Raw genomic sequence first — 22,537 nt, forward strand, 5'->3', positions numbered from 1 at the left:
TAGCCACCTCCTCCAAAGGGCCGTGGGGGATGTCTTGGGGCAAATGTAAAGCAGGGCTAGGAGTGAGGTCTGCTGCAGCTCTGGGCACGTCCTCAAGAAAGAAGAATTTCCAAGGGATGCAGAAGACTCACTCTGCTGTCAAGACACAGTCATGCTGGCTTTGGAACTGGGCTATTCCTTTGAAAAGCAAGGGCCGGGTTCTGTTCTCACACTAGTCTCATTCTATTGGCTTGAGTTACTCCTGTGTGTGAGAGACCAGAATCAGACCCCGAGAGTATAAACCCAGCTCAGGATTCTTTTCCCCATCTAATTGCAGCCTGGCCTGAGGGTTGCAGCCTTAAGAAGTGTGTCATGACACTGTCCCTTCCAGAAATCATGGGGATGCTTTTAATGGCCTTCTGGGCAGGTTCTGCATAGCTGGGTTGAGGGTCAGCCCAATTTAGAATAACTTTTTTCCTTTCAGAAGTGTCCGAAATGGGCAATTCTCTGTTTATTGGGCAGTTTTTGGTACCTGTGCTGTTTACTTCACTTGCTGTTCTGTTTTCCTTTCATATGGACACACTAGCAAAAATATGTGAGTATTTTAAAGAACTCCGACCCCCTGTCTGTCATCTCAGAGCTTAGTTAATGATGAATATGGAGAAGCAATTAACTATTGGAACAACTTACTGAGGAATGTGGTGGATTCTCCATCTCTTGACATCTTTAAATCAAGATTGGATGGCTTTTTAGAATTCGTGCTGTAGCTCAACCACAAGCTATGGGCTCTATGGATGGGTCACTGAATGACAGTATCTGGCCGGTGTTATACAGGAGGACAGACTAGATGATCACAATGGTCCCTTCTAGCCCTGGAATCTACGTAACACGCATTACCAATAGCAGCACGACTCACCCAGGGCCAGGCTGCCTTGGGCAAGTGGTATCTGATTAGAGCTGGTAATGGCTGAAGGTTGTTGATAGCTGGTTGCTGTTCATCATCTTCTGTGAAAAGAATCTTGTGGTCCCAGTAGAGAGGTGCCCCCAAACCACCACCATTATTGGTAGCTTATTGGTTAAGAACTGAGTGGGTCTCAGAGATGGAGCTACCCCATCCCCGTGAGGAGGGTGGGGTGTTGGTAGAGGTCCATTGGCTGAGCTACTTGCTGTAGACATCAGTCCTCAGGGCTGTCATCTTTCTCCCAGTAATAAATGCCCTTGGAAATAAATATTCCATGTCTTTGAAGGAAGAGCAGCCTGAGATACAGAAAAACAACCGATTGGGTCCTTCCAAGGAAGTGACAGTTTTGGGAGGGACGACTCCTGTTGGGTTGGAAGGGACAGACACGTTTTGATACGTGGCACAGCGAGGCAGGGATAGAAGAGTTCGAACAGCTGTTAAATTCAGGCTCAGCTGCGAGACTGGCTTCATCTCCTCGGTGGCCCAAACATATTTTGAGACATCCCTTGCTTACCACATACAATTGGACGTTTTAAATGTATGTATAGATGGTTTTGACATCATAGAATCATAGACTTTAAGGTCAGAAGGGACCATTATGATCATCTAGTCATCTAGTCAGACCTCCTGCACAATGCAGGCCACAGAATCCCACCCACCCACTCCTGTATCAGACCTGAGTCTGAGCCATTAAAGTCCTCAAATCATGGTTTAAAGACTTCAAGGTTCAGAGAATCTTCCAGCAAGTGACCCGTGCCCCACACTGCAAAGGAAGGTGAAAACCCCCCAGGGCTTCTGCCAATCTGCCCTGGAGGAAAATTCCTTCCCGACCCCAAATATGGCGATCAGCTAAACCCCGAGTATGTGGGTAAGACTCAGTCAGACACCCAGGAAAGAATTCTCTGTAGTAACTCAGATCCCACCCCATCTAACATCCCATTACAAGCCATTGGGCATATTTACTGCTAGTAGTCAAAGACGAATTAATTTCCAAAATTAGTCTATCCCATTATACCATCCCCTCCATAAACTTATCAAGATTAGTCTTGAAGCCAGATATGTCTTTTGCCCCCACTGCTCCTCTTGGAAGGCTGTTCCAGAACTTCACTCCTCTGATGGTTAGAAACCTTTGTCTAATTTCAAGTCTAAACTTCCTGATAGCCAGTTTATATCCATTTGTTCTTGTGTCCACATTGGTACTGAGCTTAAATAATTCCTCTTCCTCCCTGGTATTTATTCCTCTGATATATTTGTAGAGAGCAATCGTATCTTCCCTCAGCCTTCTTTTGGTTAGGCTAAACAAGCCAAGCTCTTTGAGTCTCCTTTCAGAAGACAGGTTTTCCATTCCTCGGATCATCCTAGTAGCCCTTCTCTGTACCTGTTCCAGTTTGAATTCATCCTTCTTAAACATGGGAGACCAGAACTGCACACAGTATTCCAGATGAGGTCTCACCAGTGCCTTGTATAACGGTACTAATATCTCCTTATCTTTACTGGAAATACCTCGCCTGATGCATCCCAAGACTGCATTAGCTTTTTTCATGGCCATATTACATTGGCGGCTCATAGTCATCCTGTGAACAACCAATACTCCAAGGTCCTTCTCTGTTACTTCCAACTGATGCCTCCCCAGCTTATAACAATAGTTCTTGTTATTAATCCCTAAATGCATGACCTTGCACTTTTCACTATTAAATGTCATCCTATTACTATTACTCCAGTTACTAGGTCATCCAGATCTTCCTGTATGATATCCCGGTCCTTCTCTGTATTGGCAATACCTCCCAGCCTTGTGTCATCCACAAACTTTATTAGCACATTCCCACTTTTTGTGCCAAGGTCAGTAATAAAAAGATTAAATAAGACTGGTCCCAAAACCGATCCCTGAGGAACTCCACTAGTAACCTCCCTCCAGCCTGACAGTTCACCTTTCAGTACGACCTGTTGTAGTCTCCCCTTTAACCAGTTCCTTATCCACCTTTCCATTTTCATATTGATCCCCATCTTTTCTAATTTAGCTAATAATTCCCCATGTGGAACCCTCTCAAATGCCTTACTGAAATCGAGGTAAATTAGATCCACTGCATTTCCTTTGTCTAAAAAATCTGTTACCTTCTCAAAGAAGACCAGGTTGGTTTGGCACAATCTACCTTTTGTAAAACCATGTTGTATTTTGTCCCAGTTACCATTCACCTCAACGTCCTTGACTACTTTTTCCTTCAAAAATTTTTCCAGGACCTTGCATACTACAGATGTCAAACTGACAGGCCTGTAGTTGCCTAGATCACTTTTTTCCCCTTTCTTAAAGATAGGAACTATGTTAGCAATTCTCCAGTTGTACGGTACAACCCCTGAGTTTACTAATTAAATTAAAAATTCTTGCTAATGGGCTTGCAATGTCATATGCCAGTTCCTTTAATATTCTTGGATGAAGATTATCTGGGCCCCCTGATTTAGTCCCATTAAGCTGTTCGAGTTTGGCTTCTACCTTGGATGTGGTAATATCTACCGCCATATCCTCATTCCCATTTGTCATCCTTCCATTATCCCTAAGCTCCTCATTAGCCTCATTAAAGACTGAGGCAAAGTATTTGTTTAGATATTGGGCCATGGCTAGATTATCCTCAACCTCCACTCCATCCTCAGTGTTTAGCGGTCCCACTTCTTCTTTCTTTGTTTTCTTCTTATTTATCTGGCTATTTATCTTTTACTATTGGTTTTAATTCCCTTTGCAAGGTCCGACTCTACATGGCTTTTGGCCTTTCTCACTTTATCCCTACATGTTCTGACCTCAATAAGGCAGCTTTCCTTGCTGATCCCTCCCATCTTCCACTCCCTGTAGGCTTTCTGCTTTTTCTTAATCACCTCTCTGAGATGCTTGCTCATCCAGCTTGGTCTACAACTCCTGCCTATGAATTTTTTCCCCTTTCTTGGGATGCAGGCTTCTGATAGTTTCTGCAGCTTTGACTTGAAGTAATTCCAGGCCTCCTCCACCTTTAGATTCCCAAGTTCTTCAGTCCAATCCACTTCCCTAACTAATTTCCTTAATTCTTTAAAGTCAGCCCTTTTGAAATAAAAACCCTAGTCCCAGATCTGTTTTTGTTTATCCTTCCATCTAGTTTGAATTGAATTAGCTCATGATCACTTGAACCATTTGTCCCCTACAACCATTTCTTCTATGAGGTCCTCACTACTCATCGAAACCAAATCTAAAATGGCACCCCCTCTTGTTGGTTCAGCAACTACTTGGTGAAGGAATCCATCAGCTATCACATCCAGGAAAATCTGAGCCCTATTATTATTACTAGCACTTGTTCTCCAGTCTATATCTGGGAAGTTAGTCTCCCATGATCACACAATTCCCATTAGTGTTTACTTCATTAAAAACATTGAAGAGGTCTCTATCCATCTCCATGTTGGATCCTGGCGGTCTGTAGCACACCCCAAGCACTATCTCAGGGGAGGCTCTAGTAGCTTTCCTCCCCACTGTGATTTTTGCCCAGACAGACTCTGTCTTATCCATTCCATCCCTTCTTATTGCTTTACAGTTAACCTCATCATCGATATACAATGCTACCCCACCACCTTTGCCTTTATTTCTGTCTTTCCTAAACAGCACATAGCCTTCAATACCTGTACTCCAGTCATGACTACTACTCCACCATGTTTGTTATCCCTATAATATCTGGTTTCACTTCCTGCACCAGGAGATCTAGTTCCTCCATTTTGTTACCTAGGCTCCTTGCATTGGTGTACAAACATCTTAATTCTTGCTGTTTGGCTTCACTCACATTCTTTACCTGATTAGGCCCAGATATTTTACCACCAGTATCACCTATTAGAATGGTATCTACACTACCCTTCCTCCTTACGTCCATTCTCCTACCCACAACAGTATCTTTTCTTGCTTCGTTTTCTTCCCTCTCAGTGTTAAAATCCGGTGTGGAGATTACCTGGACCTCTCCCAACCATCTCCCCCAAATTCCTAGTTTAAAGTTCTCTTAATCAGTTGTGGCAGCCTCCATCCTAGAAGTCTATTTCCCTCCCTACTCAGGTGAAGTCCACATTTGATCCAAAGGTGCAAATATTAGAAATTCGAGTCAAGCAAATCATTATTTACTGGGTGATTGTGAAACAATAACTCCATGATCCAAGGAATTATTCAGTGACAGACCTGGAAACATACAAATTACAGAGCCAGCCACACTGAGTGGCATAAGGACAGCTGTTGCTCCCACAGCCAGAAATATCACACCAAGACAAAGCATCCCTGCAATGCACATCCTATGCAGCCCCCCCCTGTGCACAGGGCTCCTCATCTGCAGGTGGCTGGAAAATATGCTCCATAGCTTGGAAATTAAGGTGCTTTCCAAGATGATGGGACCTGCATGTCACAACCCAGCTTGTCCATGGGCCTGCTTACAAATCCACCTGAAAGGCTGAGTGCACTTGACATCATTCCACAAATTCCGTTTTCTTGGCTCGGTGTGAACACAGTCTTCTCCACCATCTTTCTTCGGATCGTAATTGTCTGGCTGATTCTCCGCCCAGAACCTACAGATCAGAGTGTTAATGTCTCAGTGGAGAACCACAGCCAATTCCTGAGCTCAGTTCTGCTCTGTGGACTTTGTTGTTGGCAGGGGCAGCGGGTGTCAGTCATTAACTTCTCCCTGGCCCTGCTTATGGGCCTCGCCCACAGCCCCCTGAGGTCACTGCACCGACTGCAGCTGGCTCCGGCCATGCCCCCGGCCCCACAGCCTCCCCGTGCCCAGCCTGACCGAGGGGAGAGCGCAGCGCAATCCCAAGGAGAGCGGGAACCTGCCGCTCACTCCAGACTCCCCTGGCTGCACTGAGTCGACTTGGGGCCAGATCCTCAGCTGGTGTAAATCCCTGTGGTTCACTCAAGTCAATGCCGAGTTACCCAGGGGAGGCTCTGGCCCGGGGTCTCAGTGGGCACTGAACACACACTCCGTGTTGAGGCTCCTGCTCTAAGCAAAGGGGCATTAGCAGAAATTCCTGAGAGGATTCGTTGCTGTCGTGGCAGCGTGCGGGGGCCTCCCTCAGGATCGGGCCCACTGTGCCAGGTGCTGCATAGACACCAGGGGCCGCACAGACGCTGTCCGAAAGAGCTTGTGACCAAACGTGTAATAAATAATCACGTCTCTCAAGCTTTACTCACCCCCTGCTTGCGTCTGCTCTGTATTCTGTGCCATCCGCCCAGCGCCAGCTGTCTTCTGTCTCCTGGTCAGTGAGTCCAATCCAGTGAGCTTCTCCATGGGTCTTGCTGGAGAGAAACTCCTGCACAACACAGTTTGCAGCATGTCTGGGTCACCCAAGAGAGGCTGCAGGATGCAGCCACAGCTGCCTGGGCTGAACAGATTTTGGGGGAGAGGAAAGGGCGTCTGGTGGTGTGAGCAGGGCACTGGGCAGCGGGAGACGCCGTGTCCTGCCCCCAACGCTGACAGTGACTAGCTGGGAGACCCTAAGGGAGCCCTGGAGCAGCTCTGTGTCTGCGTCTGCATCTGTATCTGCCTGGGGCTAGCAGCAGGGACCTGTCTCAGAACACTCCCCCCACGGCCCCCTCAGAGCTGGGCTGCGGCAGGTACTGACGGGCACCTCAGAGTTCACTCCAGCCCCCTGCCCTTGCAGGAGGCAAAGCTCAGAGCAGAGAACTGGGTGCAAAGTCTGGCCCTGCCGGAGGGTGGGATTTTCCTCCTCAGAAAGTGCCGCAGAGGCCTGGGGTGAGGGCTGCAGTGGGCACGTGGGGAGAGAGGATTCTCTGAGAGGTGCATGGCCCCTTGCACACAAGCCTTCCAGATACAGGCTTCTAGATTGTCCAGCAGGAGCTCAGGCCTGGGGAGAAGGATCAAAGGGGTCCTCGCTGGGAAAGGCCATTGGGTTTGCAGGAAATGCTACACTGGAAGTAGGGAAAATCAGAAATGAGCCTGACCCCAAATCCCCCTCCCCCAGCACCCCAGACACTGGGAAGTCCAGATCCTGGCTCTGTTCCTCTGCCACATCTCTGCTTTTCAACTGATGAGTGAAACCCTTGAGTCAGGTTCCAAAGCTTCGCATCCCTTGTGGGATAATTTGCCACAAGACACATCACAGATTTGCAACCTCAGCTGCCACCTTCCACCTCTTTCTGGTATGAAACAAGGCACTGACCCATTGTCCAAGCTCCTAGGAGCTTCCTGCACTCACCTGTTCTGCATGGGAGGAGACAGAGGTCAGGTACGAGTCCTGAGACACACAGAACTGCTCGGCCTCGTCCCACGGCTTTTTTTCATGTGAAAAGTAATAGAAGTTCCCATTGAAAAACGTCCAGCCCCTGGAGACCTTTGTCAGTAGGTAACCTAGGAGCAGAGACTGAGGCTAACGTCACAGGGACACACGCAGGGAGCCCACAGATTCTAGTGCTGCATTTCCCTTGCCCTTCAGCTGCCCCAAGGCCAGGGAATTTATGAGTGGGTGCTCCCATTAGGCTAACGAGGCCTAGGGTGTAATTTAACTCCACACTGATCATCACAGTGTGGGCACCGGTGCAGCCACCGGTGATTTTCAATGGAAGAGAACTCGGGGCTGGTGAAAGTTGCTGCGTTGTCAGCCTGGGAGCCTGAAATCCTCCGTTCATCCTCAGCACCAGCAGAAACGGCACCAGCCAGCACTGCAGCTAGTACTTACTGTAGCGACCTTGCACTGCTGCTCGCGCTGCACTGACGTTGTCCAGCCGGATCTGGATTTCTCCATATGCTGCACTGACGTTGTCCAGCCGGATCTGGATTTCTCCATACGCTGCACTGAGGTTACCCAGCTGGGCTTTCAGCTTCCGGACTCCTGCCTGCGCTTCATCCAATAGCTGCAGAGCTAGAAGAAAGTCACCGTGACGTCAGTGGAGATGCAGAACACTTGACTATCAGCACGTGTGGTAGAGCAGCACCTGCCGGCCCCTGTGTGCCAGGCGCTGTACGGACAGGAGGGGACAGTCCCTGCTCTCAACAGCTCACAGTCAAAATAGACTCTAGAGGGAGAAATAAAGGATGATTTTACCGATGGGGAACTGAGGTGCAGGGAGAGGTGCCCAAGATCACACAGGAAGTTTGCAGCAGAGCTGGGAATTGACCCCAGCTCTCCTGAATTCGAGCCCTGTCCGCCCAATCTCCCCAGCCTCCTCTTCCCAATCGCTCCCCCCTTGTGAGCTGTGAGTGGGTCCCCTGCAGCATGGGGCAGAGCTGGGGCTGCAAGAACATCCGTGGCCCCGAGCCCTGGCCCCGGGCTCCAGGCCGGGATTTTGAACAGCCCAGCGTTCAGGCGAGTTCTGTGCCGGGGTTTAGTTCAGGCCCATTTTCTGACTGGACGCTGAATAACCTGATCCATGGACGGGTTTGTATGTGCAGCCCTGTGCCAGACAGACAGACAGTTGTGAGACGTGGCCACAAGGGGGCGCTCTGCCTCCAGCAATGGGACTGTGGAAGGTACCCAAATTATTGGAGCTGCACAGGGAGGGCTCAGGGACTGGGGGGCAAATGGAGACCCCCGAGTGCAGCTCCACTGACGTCCTGCTTACACCAGGGTCTGAATTCGGCCCTGTGTGTCTCATGAGCTGCACCCGTGTTTCCCGCCAATGCAACCCTGACAATACAGGGGCCAAGGTGAAAACTATGGAGCGAAGGGAGCAACAGTGAAAGGACAGAAGATGGTGACCACTAGGCATCCTGCGCAGGAGCATGAGACGGATGCAGCCAGCCTGCCACTGCCAGGAAGGGAGCTAGGAGGGAGCCTGGAGCAGCCACCCGTCCCTGGGAACAGAGCCTCCGCTGGCAGAGGAAGGTGCAGAGCAGCAGCTCATTAGACAGGGGACGGGACCACCTGGCAGGGAAGTCTATGGAGAGGAGCAGGAGGATGCCAGGCACCGCCCATCCCTGTAGGCAGGAGAGTGCTCAGCTTCCAGGCCAGGTGAGGGGAACTGACCCTGATGCCTCAGACCCTCGTCCTGCGACTTATTGTCCGACCCCTTTGCTGACGCGTCCGAGGCGTCGTCAGGCTGCAGAGAGACTTGGAGCTTCTGCACCGCTTCTTCAACCGCTTCCAGCTTGCTCTGTGCCCGGAGATCTAGAAATCACACGTCTGCAGGTCAGCGACCGAACCGAACTGCGCCTGGAGACCAGCCACGCGCAGAGAAGGAACATGCCCCGAGCGCGAGGCTGTTCTCTCTGACGTCTTTTATTTTAATCTTGGACAGCTTCCCTCCCGAGGAGGGACACCGGCACAGCCAAGGCCCCGTTCGGGGCTCTCTCCTGGTGTATGTCACAGAGCAGTGACCTGGAGTGGCTGGTTTTAGCCTCATGAGACGCGGCTCCCTCGTGCTCCTCGCCCGGGCCTGGCTGCCAGGGAGACTGGCCCAATGTGCTGGGGGGAGGCGCAGCGGGAGAAGGACAGAGCCCCCCGCAGGTAACTCTGGCAGGGCAGGGAGTGCATGGTGGCCCTGGGCTGAGCGCGGGGGTCGCTGGGCAGAGGAGACACGTGGGGCGGTCACGTGCCCTCCCCTTTAGATTGGGGCCCCCCAGCACGGGGAGGCACCAGTCGTCTTTGCCACTCACTGCCCCTAAGGAACAGGGGCTTGTCTCCCCTCTCCTCCAAGAGCTCTCCACTCCAGCTCCCTGTTTTCAGCTGTTTCCTGGCTCCAGGACAGGGACTCTTTGGCAGAGCAGGGAATTAAACCCAGCAGTCTGAGCCCCAGACAAGCGCCCGACCACTGGGCCGTCCAGTCTCTCCATAGGGCATTTCAGTGGTGCCATGAGGACGTCTGGGGCCGAGGCTGGCGCTGGTGATATGTGGTCAGGAACGGACCCAGCGTGACCCTCAGGGTGCAGGTTGAGCATGTGGGGCTGCCACATGTGATCTGAAGTCCCTGAGGTGATGCTCAGGCAGGATGAAGTTCACCCAGCCCATCCCTGGCAGGTGGTTGTCTAACCTGTCCTTAAAAACCTCCCGTGATGGGGGTTCCACAGCCTCCCCTGGTGACCGGTGCCCATGCTGGGCCATCGTTAGACTTAGAAAGTCTGTGCTAGTATCAAACCAGCAGGGCAAGATCCTACAGCTCCATTTGAACTTCCTGGAGTAGGAGATTTATTTGGAGGGACAAAGTGGAAACGTGGTCGATATTCTGCTGAAATATGTTCCACTTCCCGGCCTAGTCAAGCCAGCTGGCCTGTATGGAAGTTGGCAAACGTTGGGCTTGGAGCTGCAGTTGAACTTACATAGAAGCGTCACAGCAAGGAGGGACGTGGCCAGGGCCAGACTCAGGAGGAGAAGGACAGGAGTGACGACGATGCCCCGCTCCCTGTGCCGCCAAGGGACCGATGTCTCAGGAGGGTTTCCTTGAAGGAGAAGAAGAAACGTATCCATGGAAAGTTACAGCTCAAATGCCACTGACTGATGAAACTCCACCCCCGAAATCCAATACCTGCTCAGCCTCCTAGTCCCTGAGTGTGGTTAACAGCAACAGCGGAATGAGGCCAAATAAGGTCAGAACCGACCGGAACTCGAATGTGAAAAGCGACCTCCCTAAATCAGGAGTGACTCTAGTGCCTGGCAGGCGTCCTGTGAGAGAGATCTGGGAGCAGGATTTCCCCCCTGCCTAAGCATTTCTTGAGAGGGAAGTTTAGGGCTTGTGAAGTCCAGGCCCAAAGGAGTATTTTTAAGTGAGAAAAGGAACTGAAACAACTTATGAAATATGAACTCAACATAAGAACATAAGAACGGCCGTACCGGGTCAGACCAAAGGTCCATCTAGCCCGGTATCTGTCTACCGACAGTGGCCAATGCCAGGTGCCCCAGAGGGAGTGAACCTAACAGGCAATGATCAAGTGATCTCTCTCCTGCCATCCATCTCCAGCTTCTGACGAACAGAGGCTAGGGACACCATTCTTACCCATCCTGGCTAATAGCCATTTATGGACTTAACCACCATGAATTTATCCAGTTCCCTTTTAAACATTGTTATAGTCCTAGCCTTCACAACCTCCTCAGGTAAGGAGTTCCACAAGTTGACTGTGCGCTGCATGAAGAAGAACTTCCTTTTATTTGTTATAAATCTTCTGCCTATTAATTTCATTTAGTGACCCCCTAGTTCTTGTGTTATGGGAATAAGTAAATAACTTTTGCTTATCCACTTTCTCAACATCACTCATGATTTTATAGACCTCTATCATATCCCCCTTAGTCTTCTCTTTTCCAAACTGAAGAGTCCTAACCTCTTTAATCTTTCCTCATATGGGACCCTCTCCAAACCCCTAATAATTTTAGTTGCCCTTTTCTGAACCTTTTCTAGTGCTAGAATATCTTTTTTGAGGTGAGGAGACCACATCTGTACACAGTATTCAAGATGTGGGCGCACCATGGACTTATATAAGGGCAATAATATATTCTCAGTCTTATTCTCTATTCCCTTTTTAATGATTCCTAACATCCTGTTTGCTTTTTTGACCGCCTCTGCACACTGCGTGGACATCTTCAGAGAACTATCCACGATGACTCCAAGATCTTTTTCCTGACTCGTTGTAGCTAAATTAGCCCCCATCATATTATATGTATAGTTGGGGTTATTTTTTCCAATGTGCATTACTTTACATTTAACCACATTCAAATTCATTTGCCATTTTGTTGCCCAATCATTTAGTTTTGTGAGATCTTTTTGAAGTTCTTCACAATCTGCTTTGGTCTTAACTATCTTGAGCAGTTTAGTATCATCTGCAAACTTTGCCACCTCACTGTTTACCCCTTTCTCCAGATCATTTATGAATAAATTGAATAGGATTGGTCCTAGGACTGACCCTTGGGGAACACCACTAGTTACCCCTCTCCATTCTGAGAATTTACCATTAATTCCTACCCTTTGTTCCCTGTCCTTTAACCAGTTCTCAGTCCATGAAAGGACCTTCCCTTTTATCTCATGACAGCTTAATTTACGTAAGAGCCTTTGGTGAGGGACCTTGTCAAAGGCTTTCTGGAAATCTAAGTACACTATGTCCACTGGATCCCCCTTGTCCACATGTTTGTTGACCCCTTCAAAGAACTCTAATAGATTAGTAAGACACGATTTCCCTTTACAGAAACCATGTTGACTACTGCTCAACTGTTTATGTTTTTCTATGTGTCTGACAATTTTATTCTTAACTATTGTTTCAATTAATTGGCCCGGAACCAACGTTAGACTTACCGGTCTGTAATTGCCGGGATCACCTCTAGAGCCCTTTTTAAATATTGGTGTTACATTAGCTAACTTCCAGTCATTGGGTACCGAAGCCGATTTAAAGGACAGGTTACAAACCTTAGTTAATAGTTCCGGAACTTCACATTTGAGTTCTTTCAGAACTCTTGGGTGAATGCCATCTGGTCCCGGTGACTTGTTAATGTTGAGTTTATCAATTAATTCCAAAACCACCTCTAGTGACACTTCAATCTGTGACAGTTCCTCAGATTTGTCACCTACAAAAGCTAGCTCAGGTTTGGGAATCTCCCTAACATCCTCAGCCGTGAAGACTGAAGCAAAGAATCCATTTAGTTTCTCCACAATGACTTTATCGTCTTTAAGCACTCCTTTTGTAGTTCGATCGTCAAGGGGCCCCACTGGTTGTTTAGCAGGCTTCCTGCTTCTGATGTTCTTAAAACACATTTTGTTATTACCTTTGGAGTTTTTGGCTAGCCGTTCTTCAAACTCCTCTTTGGCTTTTCTTATTACACTCTTGCACTTAAGTTGGCAGTGTTTGTGCTCCTTTCTATTTGCCTCACTAGGATTTGACTTCCACTTTTTAAAGGAAGTCTTTTTATTTCTCACTGCTTCTTTTACATGGTTGTTAAGCCACAGAGGCTCTTTTTTAGTTCTTTTACTGTGTTTCTTAATTTGGGGTATACATTGAAGTTGGGCCTCTATTATGTTGTCTTTAAAAAGGGCCCACGCAACTTGCAGGGATTTCACTTTAGTCACTGTACCTTTTAACTTTTGTTTAACTAACCCCCTCATTTTTGTATAGTTCCCCCTTTTGAAATTAAATGCCACAGTGTTGGGCAGTTGAGGTGTTCTTCCCACCACAGGGATGTTGAATGCTATTGTATTATGGTCACTATTTCCAAGCGGTCCTGCTATAGTTACCTCTTGGACCAGCTCCTGCGCTCCACTCAGGATTAAATCTAGAGTCGCCTCTCCCCTTGTGGGTTCCCGTACCAGCTGCTCCATGAAGCAGTCATTTAAAGTATCGAGAAATTTTATCTCTGCATTTCGTCCTGAAGTGAAATGTTCCCAGTCAATATGGGGATAATTGAAATCCCCCACTATTATTGGACTCTTAATTTTGATAGCCTCTCTAATTTCCCTTAGCGTTTCATCATCACTATTACTGTCCTGGTCAGGTGGTCGATAATAGATCCCTAATGTTATATTTTTATTAGAGCATGCAATTTCTATCCATAGAGATTCTATGGAACATGTGAATTCGCTTAAGATTTTTAGTTCATTTGAATCTACACTTTCTTTCACATATAGTGCCACTCCTCCCCCTGCACGACCTGTTCTGTCCTTCCGATATATTTTGTACCCCGGAATGATTGTGTCCCATTGATTGCTCTCAGTCCACCAGGTTTCTGTGATGTCTATTATATCAATATCCTCCTTTATCACAAGGCACTCTAGTTCACCCATCTTATTATTTAGACTTCTAGCATTTGTGTACAAGCACTTTAAAAACTTGCCCCTGTTTATTTGACTGCCCTTTTCTGATGTGCCAGATTCTTTTTTATGTGACTGTTTATCATCTGACCCGGCCCTTACATTATACTCTTCCATCCTCTGCTCCTGACTATAACCTGGAGATTCTCTATCATCAGACTCTCCTCTAAGAGAAGTCTGTGTCCGATCCACATGCTCCTCTGCAGCAGTCGGCTTTCCCCCATCTCCTAGCTTAAAAACTGCTCTACAACCTTTTTAATGTTTAGTGCCAGCAGTCTGTTTCCACTTTGGTTTAGGTGGAGCCCATCTCTCCTGTATAGGCTCCCCCCATCCCAGAAGTTTCCCCAGTTCCTAATGAACGTGAACCCCTCCTCTCTACACCATCGTCTCATCCACGCATTGAGACTCTGAAGTTCTGCCTGCCCACCTGGCCCTGCACGTGGAACTGGGAGCATTTCTGAGAATGCCACCATAGAGGTCCTGGATGTCAGTCTCTTCCCTAGCAGCCTAAATTTGGCTTCCAGGACATCTCTCCTACCCTTCCCTATGTCATTGGTACCTACATGTACCACGACCACCGGCTGCTCCCCAGCACTACACATAAGTGTGTCTAGATGTCTCGAGAGATCCGCAACCTTCGCACCAGGCAGGCAAGTCACCATACGGTTCTCCCGGTCATCACAAACCCAGCTAGCTACGTTTCTAATAATCGAATCTCCCATTACTAACACCTGCCTTTTCCTAGAAACTGGAGTTCCCTCCCCCGGAGAATTAACCTCAGTGCGAGAGGCAACCCCAGCACCATCTGGAAGGAGGGTCCCAACTACGGGAAAGTTTCCCTCTGCTCCCATTGACTGCTCTGCTTCCCTGGGCCGTTCTTCCTTCTCAACAGCACTGGGGCTGTCTGAGCGGAGGTGGGACAATTCTACAGTGTCCCGGAAAGCCTCATCAAGATGCCTCTCTTAGCTCCTCCAGTTCTGCCACCCTGGCCTCCAAAGTCCGTACATGGTCTCTGAGGGCCAGGAGCTCCTTGCACCGACTGCACACATACGCCACCCGCCCACAGGGCAGGTAATCATACATGCTACACTCAGTGCAATACACTGGATAGCCCCCACTCTGCTGCTGGGCTTCTGCCTGCATTGTCTCCTAGTTAATGGAAGGGTAGTTTTCAGAAAGGGGTTTTGAAATGTGGTTTGGTTTATAGGTTTTAAGGGGACTACAGGGGAAGGCTAAGGGCCGACAAGGGACTCCCACTCCCTTCCCACCTCCCTTGCGAAACTCCCTGTTAGCAGCCCCTGTTCGAGGCAGTGAAATGAGGGGAAATGATTCTTTGCAGGAGAAAAGTGGGGCTGACAGCAGCAGTGTGCTCAGAAGGGCCTTTCTACAGCATCCCTGTCTGATAACCCATCCCCAGGATGCTGGGCTCCTCCCTGCAAGGCAGCCAAGGTGCGAATCACAGGGCAAAGCCCTAAGACTGTGTCTCCCCTGCACATTAAAGGGAGAAGACTAGAGCTGCTTTCGAGCCAGGATCTGTGTGTAGACAGAAGTAAGTGTGCTCGGTGTGCTCTGGATTTGGTTTCCTCAAGGTGAACGGCAGCTGCTTGGAGACACAAGACGGTCGGATTCTCCTCTCCCTGAAAGTCTCAGCCTGCCGCACCCCCTCCCTGTCTGATCTGGGCCTCAGTCATTAGCTCGCGCCGCTCCCCCATGGGGGAGCAGTTCCTGGAACCAGCAGACAACACTCAGATGCCCAGATAATCCCCTTACATTGCAGAAGTGGCTTCTCTCACGCTAACCAAAGGGTGGAGCTGCCTCTCACTAATGTACTGAGTTTACACTTCTCAGCCTTTCCTGAAACAGATTCTGGGAGGAGCTTCTCTGTCACCCAGCGCAGGCTACATTCCCCTTGTGTTTTCCTTTGTCGCTGCAGAGAGCCTAGCTGAGCTCGGTGCGGAGCTGCAGCTGCCTACGGCCACACCCTTCACTTCTGTCAGCCCCTTCTCCCTGCCTGTCTCCTGACCCTTCCTGGGCGTCTCTCATGTGTTCGAATCCAGAACAGCTGCCACACGGCATCTGGATTGCACTGAAACCAAAGGGGATACACAACCCCTGGAGAAGGCCCTTGTTCAGCTGACACTGGCCCAACCAAACGTAAGAATATGAGAATGGCCAGACTGGGTCAGACCAAAGGTCCATCTAGCCCAGTGTCCTGTCTGCCGACAGTGGCCACTGCCAGGCGCCCCAGAGGGAGTGAACCTAACAGGCAATGATCAAGTGATCTCTCTCCTGCCATCCATCTCCATCCTCTGACAAACAGAGGCTAGGGACACCATTCCTTACCCATCCTGGCTAATAGCCATAGATGGACTTAACCTCCAGGAATTATCTAGGTCTTTTTTGAACTCTGTTATAGTCTTGGCCTTCACAACATTCTCTGATAAAGAGTTCTACAGACTGACTGTGCATTGGGTGAAGAAATACTTCCTTTTGTTTGTTTTAAACCGGCTGCCTATTAATTTCACTTGGTGACCCCTAGTTCCTGTGTTATGAGAAGGAGTAAATAACACTTCCTTATTTACTTTCTCCACACCAATCATGATTTTATACACTTCACTCATATCCCCCCTTACTCACCTCTTTTCCAAGCTGAAAAGTCCCGGTCTTATTAATCTCTCCTCATATGGCAGCCGTTCTATACCCCAATCCCTTTTCCAATTCCAATATATCTTTTTTTTAGATGGGGTGACCACATCTGCATGCAGTGTTCAAGATGTGGGCGTACTATGGATTTATATAGAGGGAATATGATATTTTCTGTCTTCTTTTCTTAATGATTCGCTACATTCTGTTCACCTTTTTTACAGCTGCTGCACATTCAATGGATGTTTTCAGAGAACTGTCCACAGTGACTCCAAGATCCCTCTCTTGAGTGGAAACAACCAATTCACATCCCATCATGTTATAGGTATAGTTGGGATTATGTTTTCCAATGTGCGTTACTTTGCATTTATCAACATTGAATTTCAGCTGCAATTTTGTTGCCCAGTCACCCAGCCAAAGTACTGAGAGGGGCCCCTTGTGCTGGGAGCTTTAGGAAAACAGCCTGGTCCTTATCTCAGAACTTGCTCCATTTATTCCTTGTCCTCCCATCCCCGAGCCCTGGGGAAACCCTTCTCTGCTAACACAGCTACATCTCCCTGCCCCTGCTCACGGTTAGACGCGTGTGCTCGGGCAGGGAAGGGGCAGAGGGTAAGGAAAGGAGGTGTCACTGTGAAATGGGGGGATGAGAGGGAGCTGGTCCCCAGAGATGGGGGCTGTGAGGATTCGACCCTGGTGATCTCCTCCTGGGAGAGGCTGACGGTGGCAGTGAGCTGGGGAGGGGGAGCCTGGCTGGCTTTTATGGCCAGCCCATGGCACTGCGCTGCCCGGCAGGAGGCTGGGATGCTGGGCAGGGACTCCCATCTCTCCCCCTGTGCCCTTCTCCCGCTGGGGACTGGCAGGGGAGAGAACGCACTGGGAAGCACTGACCCAGCACCCTCGCCCACTGCCCGTGGTGCTGTCTGGCCAGCACAGGGCTGAGCTCTGGGTTCGTGGTCAGTGGAGCAAGCGATCGCTGCCCAGGACGCTCTGCAGAGACCACAAAGCCAAGGAGAGGCCAGCGGGAGTCCAGGGTCCGGTGCAGCCTCTTGTGTTTACCTTTGGGCTGGGGAGCAGCTTCCGTCATCGGCATGTTCTCATAGATATCCTCATCCGCCATTGTCCTGCCTTCGCGCTGAGCCGGGCCCCTGATCACTGGCCAGTGGGTCCTTTCAGCAGCCTGCTGGGTTAGAGCCTCCCCCTGACAGCAGCCCTGGCCCAGAAATAGAAATGGGAAGTGATGCCTGGTGGTTGGATGAGGGAAGGAGGGGGAGGGGAGGGGAGAGATAGTTGGATGGGGGAAGGAGGGGGAGTGGTGGAGGGGAGAGGTGGGTGGATGGGAGAGGCAGTTAGATGGAGGAAGGAGGGGAGGGGCAGTTGCATGCGGAAGAAGGGGAGGGGGAGCGGGGAAGGGAAAGGTGGGTGGATGGGGAGTGAGGGGGTGGCATTTGGATGGGGGAAGGAAGGGGAGTGGGCGGGAGGGAAAGAGGGGATGGGAGAGACGTTTGGTTGGGGAGAGACGGGGAGGAAGCGAAGGGGGGAGGCGGTTGGATGGGGGAAGGACGGGGAGGGAGAGGGCATGGAGGGAAGAGCAGGTGGATGGGGAAGGAAGGGGAGGGGGAGGGGAGTGGAGGAGAGAGATGCCTGGTGGTTGGATGAGGGAAGGAGGGGTAGTGGGAGGTCTGGAGATAAGAGATGGTTGCACGGGGGAGGGCATGGAGGGGAGAGACGGGTGGATGGGGGAAGGAGGCGTGAGGGAGGAGGAAGACAGCGCTCTGTCGGCAGTGCCTGGCCAGAGGTGCTGGATCTAGGGGGCTGCCGCACCCCCTGGTTGGAGGCAGTTTCCATCACATGCAGGGTTACAGTTCGGTTCAGTGGCTCTCAGCACCCCACTATTCACATTGTTCCAGCCCCCTGGGCCCAGCCTTTCATGGCCCCCTCTTGCGGGTGGGGCTCTGGCGAGAGCGTAAAGGCATCATCCCCATGTGCGGCGCGTGCGATTGGCTGTCGGAGGTCGTGCAGCGGAGGGGCTGGGCCTGGGGCAGCCTGGGCCCTCTCTCCTCCTGGGATACCCCCAGCTCCGCCCCAGCCATGGCATCCTGCTCTGTGTCCTGGGCCCACTTGTGTTGTGGGGCCTCCAGAATCATCCCGCTGAAGCACGGTGAGGGGCAGGCTGGGGGCAGTGTGGGGCCAGGCCTGTGTCCTGCTCCTTGCCTCCGGACCACGTCCCCTCCCCCCTGACCGTGGCGCCCTGGGCAGTCACCCACATCGCCCGTCCCGAAGGCCGGACCTATCCTATGGGCATCCATGACTGCCCAAATCTGTATCTTTTTCCTATGTGTGACCATCCACGGGTGGGAGTTCTGCTGTCCAAAGAGACAGACCCTGCTCACTGCTCCGGCGGTAACATGGGATGAGAGGGGGCACGTGTGGAATCAAAGGTTAGCGTGTTACACAAGCACTCCTGGTGAGTACGAGCAGCACTGGTACAAGCAGCCAAGTGGGCACACGCCCAGCGATACACAAACGTTGGTGGCTGAACGCTGACATGACTTTGTAGCGTAGACACGGCCTCGTTCGCCATCTCTGGGGCTGTACAGGAAGTTTCCAGGAAGGACAAGCAGCCTTGCAGGTTCCACATTCACCGGGAGCTGAGCCGGTCAGAGCTCAGGGGGAAGGTTACAAACATGGGAGCTAGAGACAGTCCTGTGGGCCTGGTGACTGATCCATGCGGGACCAAGGGCTGTGTCTGCTGTGAAGACTGCATCCCAGTTCCTGAACCACCTTGGAAACAGGCTCCTGATTCCCCATCTCACAGCGAGGAGATGCTTGTCTGTTAGCTGTGGGATGGGAATAGCTGCTGGCTGGCTGGAGCTTTGGGCTGGTGTTTGCTGAGGAGATTCTGAGGTGCTGGGTGGGGACGGAGAGGCCGCCATTCTCCTCACACCACACAAGAGTCCAGAGGGGGGACACATACATTTGGAGCCTCCCCCCGCCCCACAGAGACTGGGAAATGATCAGTGTGAGGTCAGAGGGGAATGCTCGGAAGATGTGGCCCAAACACCACAACTGAGTGTTGTGGTGTTACCTTGCACTGAAATACATGTAACATCAACAGCACCGGGAGTGTTACCGGCAGATTTACTGCTGAACCGTACTGCTGAAGGCACTGAAAAGTGTCCTGTATACTGTCTGCGAGGGGCTGTGTGTGTGTTAAACGTTCGCTCACTAAGAAATTGTCTGGGACTCTCTGAGCTGACTGGCAGCTGTCGTTAACCCCTACAGGCAGGGGCTGGTACCGTAGCTCTGAGCTTCAACTCTGTGCAAAACTTTTCTTTTTTGAAGCCCTGAAAAGACAGAGCTCAGGCCTGCGCTTCAGCAGGGAGTTGTGCTGAGGGGGAGGGAAGGGGGGTGTCACAGTTACACATAATTCTGCCTCCACCTCCCCCAGCCCATTGCATCTCTGTGCCGTGCTGCAGCGTCACCTCTGGTCCAGCCCGGCCTGACTCCTGGCAGCAGCTTCCCCCTCACCTACCAGGTGAGGGAGAGTCGGGGTGGACTGGCCTTTTAGGGGATTTGGGTTCAACCCCATCAGTATGCAGTTAGCCCCCACCCCAGGTGATGAGTGTGGGATGCTGGCTGGATTCGCCATCATGTGATGGTAGCCTGGGGTAGGGGCAGGGCTGCTTGTAAAATGGAGCCTGCTGTCTCACAGAGGGGAGACAAGAGGCTCAGAAAGACATAGGGGCTGGTGGGTGAGGCCAAGAGTCTTGCAAGGGGCTGGTAGAGCTCCCTCGCTCAGGGAGAGCTGGTGCCTGGTGCCCTGATAGAAGGGTAAAGGGCAGAAAGAGACTAGTGCAGGATCCAGAGGGGATCGAGGGTCAGGGAGGCATCAGGGAGCAGCTTTCCCCACAGAAGCCACAGGGAAAGGCCAGGCTGGAGCAACCTGAGTGAGGGCCAGGAGCCAACCCTTAAGGCCTGGTCGTCACTGTTCTTACAGTGAGGAAATTTGTCCTGAGATTTAATCTCAGTCTGGTGTGCTGGAGTATGAACCCATCGCCCCTCGTCCTGCCAATTGCAGCAAAAGAGAACAGTAGTATATGGCTGGACAGTATTCATCACCTTGTATTTTTGACAGGTTTCCATGCCCTCTTTAGCGCTTATGTCCAGCCCTCCATTCCCGTTCATTATTTTTTATGTTTGAATAGGGGTAATGTTGCGTGCTTGTGCTTTGATACATTTAGTTGATTGTTTAGAGAAAAAGATTGAAAGAATAGAGTGGGAGAACTTAAAGAAAAATAAAGATTTTTGTTTTTAAAAGGTTATGTCGGAAAAAAACTTAGTTCTCACTTTTTGGTTGGGTGCAGCAAAGTCAGATACTTTATTTTATCTTTACAATTGTATCGAGGGAGGGAGTGCCATTGGACACAGGGTTGCCCCAGTTCCAGGCAGGTCTCTCCTCAGGTAAACAATTGCAGCAGCATTTATACTTTTTGTTACATACAATAATAAGCAACAGCTGCATTTTGTTTATACATAGACCATCTTGATATCTTAGTTTTCTCACTTCTATTTAGGCGCCAGTCAACATTCCTCATTATCAACACAAGGTCACAACAACTTCTCACACAGTTGTTTCCCACTGGCCTCACACAGTCCTCGCTTCTACAAGTCTCGCGTTAGTAGGGTTACAGCGAGCCCGACTCTTGCTAACAGAGACTGTCATGCATTGAAATCCCCTTCGAATCCCTGTCAGTTCTTTCTCTACTTCCACAGTTAGTTTGAAAGAATAGAGGAAAGTAATTAAAGAAAAACGATTTTTGGTTAGGTTTATTTAGGAGAGGTGTTTTTAAAGGACTAGTTTGGCATGTTATTAAAGAATAAAACATTTTGAGATAAATTTATAAAATATTAAATATAAGGGTAGGTTAAGAAAAGAGCATTTAAAAAGAGTTAAATAAGAAAAATATAAAGGAAACTGTTTAGTAAGCACATGGTAAAAATATAAAGGTTAAAATATTAAATATATGGGTAGGTTAAGAAAAAAGCATTTCAAAATATTAAATAAAGGAGAAAAATATAAAGATAAATTTAAAGAACACATGGCAAAAAAAGGAATTTTATAAAGTGGAGACTGGTAACCACATGGTAAAAATATAAAGGGAGGTTAATAGAAAAGCATTTTAAATATTTTAACACAAGGATAGGTTAAGAGAAGAGCATTTAAAAAGAGTTACATAAAAGAGAAACATAAAGATCGGTTAAAAGAGAGAACAGGGCAGGAAAAGGGAATAGAAGGCCCCTCTGCAAGGGGCAAAGAGAGACAGCACGTGGTTGAGTCAGAGAGAGAGATCTTACCCATGCGGCTGTCCCTGGGGAAAGAGGCAGCTCCCAAGGCTCACAGCCCCTCAGGCTACTTATCTCCGACTTTGGATCAGACCAATCAGATGCTGTTCTACAGCTGCGTCATAGAATATACTTTCCTGAAACAATCCTATAGTCCCAAGATTTTTAAACAAGAGCCATCTCCCTCCCCTCCCCTCATTACCTGCATCACCTTTAACAGCCTTATGCTTATTAAAAAAAACTGACCCCAAGCATATTTCCCGCCATGTAGCCCTTATACACAGGTGCTTTAATAAAGGTTAAAACCATAAGCCCTTAGTAACAAACAGTTTTAAAAAGTTTTTCCCCTGTGTTTTAGACTAACATTGGTTATTTTTAGTGAGGACAATTTGAAGCTGCAGCAAAGCCCCTGTTAGCAAAAACAGCGTCTGTGAGTCAGTGGATCAGAGATAAGAAGGCTGCTTCTTCCCCCACTTTTTAACAAAAGGAAGTAAAAGTTATATTAAGTTTTGTAAAGGAATAATCACTTGAAAAGAGAAGCCTATATGAAGAAATAATTCTTTATTTAGCACTTTTGCATGTGATTTAATAAATTTGAAGCAGCAGCACAAACAGCGTCAGGGAGCCAGTGGATCCGAGAGAAGAAGATTGCTTCTTCCCTCACTTTTTTAACAAATAGAAGTGAAAGATATATTAAGTCTGGAAGCTCCTTCGGCATTATGGCATCCCAGCAAAGGTGGTCAACTTGATTAAGAACTCATATGACGGCATACACTGTAGAGTTATCCATGGAGGGCAGCTCACAAACAGCTTTCAGGTACGAACCGGAGTCAGACAAGGATGTTTGTTGACACCATTTCTCTTTCTCCTCTTCATTGATTGGA

The 22,537-nt window shown here is 49.4% G+C and overlaps 1 protein-coding gene across 2 annotated transcripts; it reads right to left on the reverse strand.

Moving 5' to 3' along the window:
- Positions 1-5,043: 5,043 nt before the first annotated feature.
- LOC123371089 (C-type lectin domain family 4 member F-like) lies at positions 5,044-17,619 on the reverse strand. Of its 2 annotated transcripts, XM_045018282.1 has the most exons (7): positions 17,367-17,619; positions 10,201-10,320; positions 8,912-9,052; positions 7,625-7,807; positions 7,145-7,296; positions 6,120-6,238; positions 5,045-5,494 (listed from the first exon to the last, which is right to left on the reverse strand). In XM_045018282.1, the coding sequence occupies exons 1-7, from the start codon at positions 17,425-17,427 to the stop codon at positions 5,332-5,334; spliced, it is 939 nt and encodes a 312-aa protein (XP_044874217.1). In that variant the 5' UTR covers positions 17,428-17,619; the 3' UTR covers positions 5,045-5,331. The 2 variants fall into 2 exon arrangements, with proteins under 2 accessions (XP_044874218.1, XP_044874217.1); XM_045018283.1 differs by lacking the exons at positions 8,912-9,052; positions 10,201-10,320; positions 17,367-17,619 and adding an exon at positions 8,309-8,585 and having other exon boundaries at positions 5,044-5,494.
- Between the last annotated feature and the right edge of the window lie 4,918 nt (positions 17,620-22,537).

The sequence above is a fragment of the Mauremys mutica genome, chromosome 5 (assembly GCF_020497125.1).
Source record: "Mauremys mutica isolate MM-2020 ecotype Southern chromosome 5, ASM2049712v1, whole genome shotgun sequence".
Lineage (NCBI taxonomy): Eukaryota > Metazoa > Chordata > Testudines > Geoemydidae > Mauremys > Mauremys mutica.

Coding starts and splice junctions, on each gene's coding strand:
- LOC123371089 (XM_045018282.1), bottom strand. CDS start 17,427: ATGGCGGATGAGGATATCTATGAGAACATGCCGATGACGGAAGCTGCT. Junction 10,321..17,366: donor AGCTGCTCCCCAGCCCAAAG/GTAAACACAAGA, acceptor TTCTCCTTCAAG/GAAACCCTCCTGAGACATCG. Junction 9,053..10,200: donor CCTTGCTGTGACGCTTCTAT/GTAAGTTCAACT, acceptor TGTGATTTCTAG/ATCTCCGGGCACAGAGCAAG.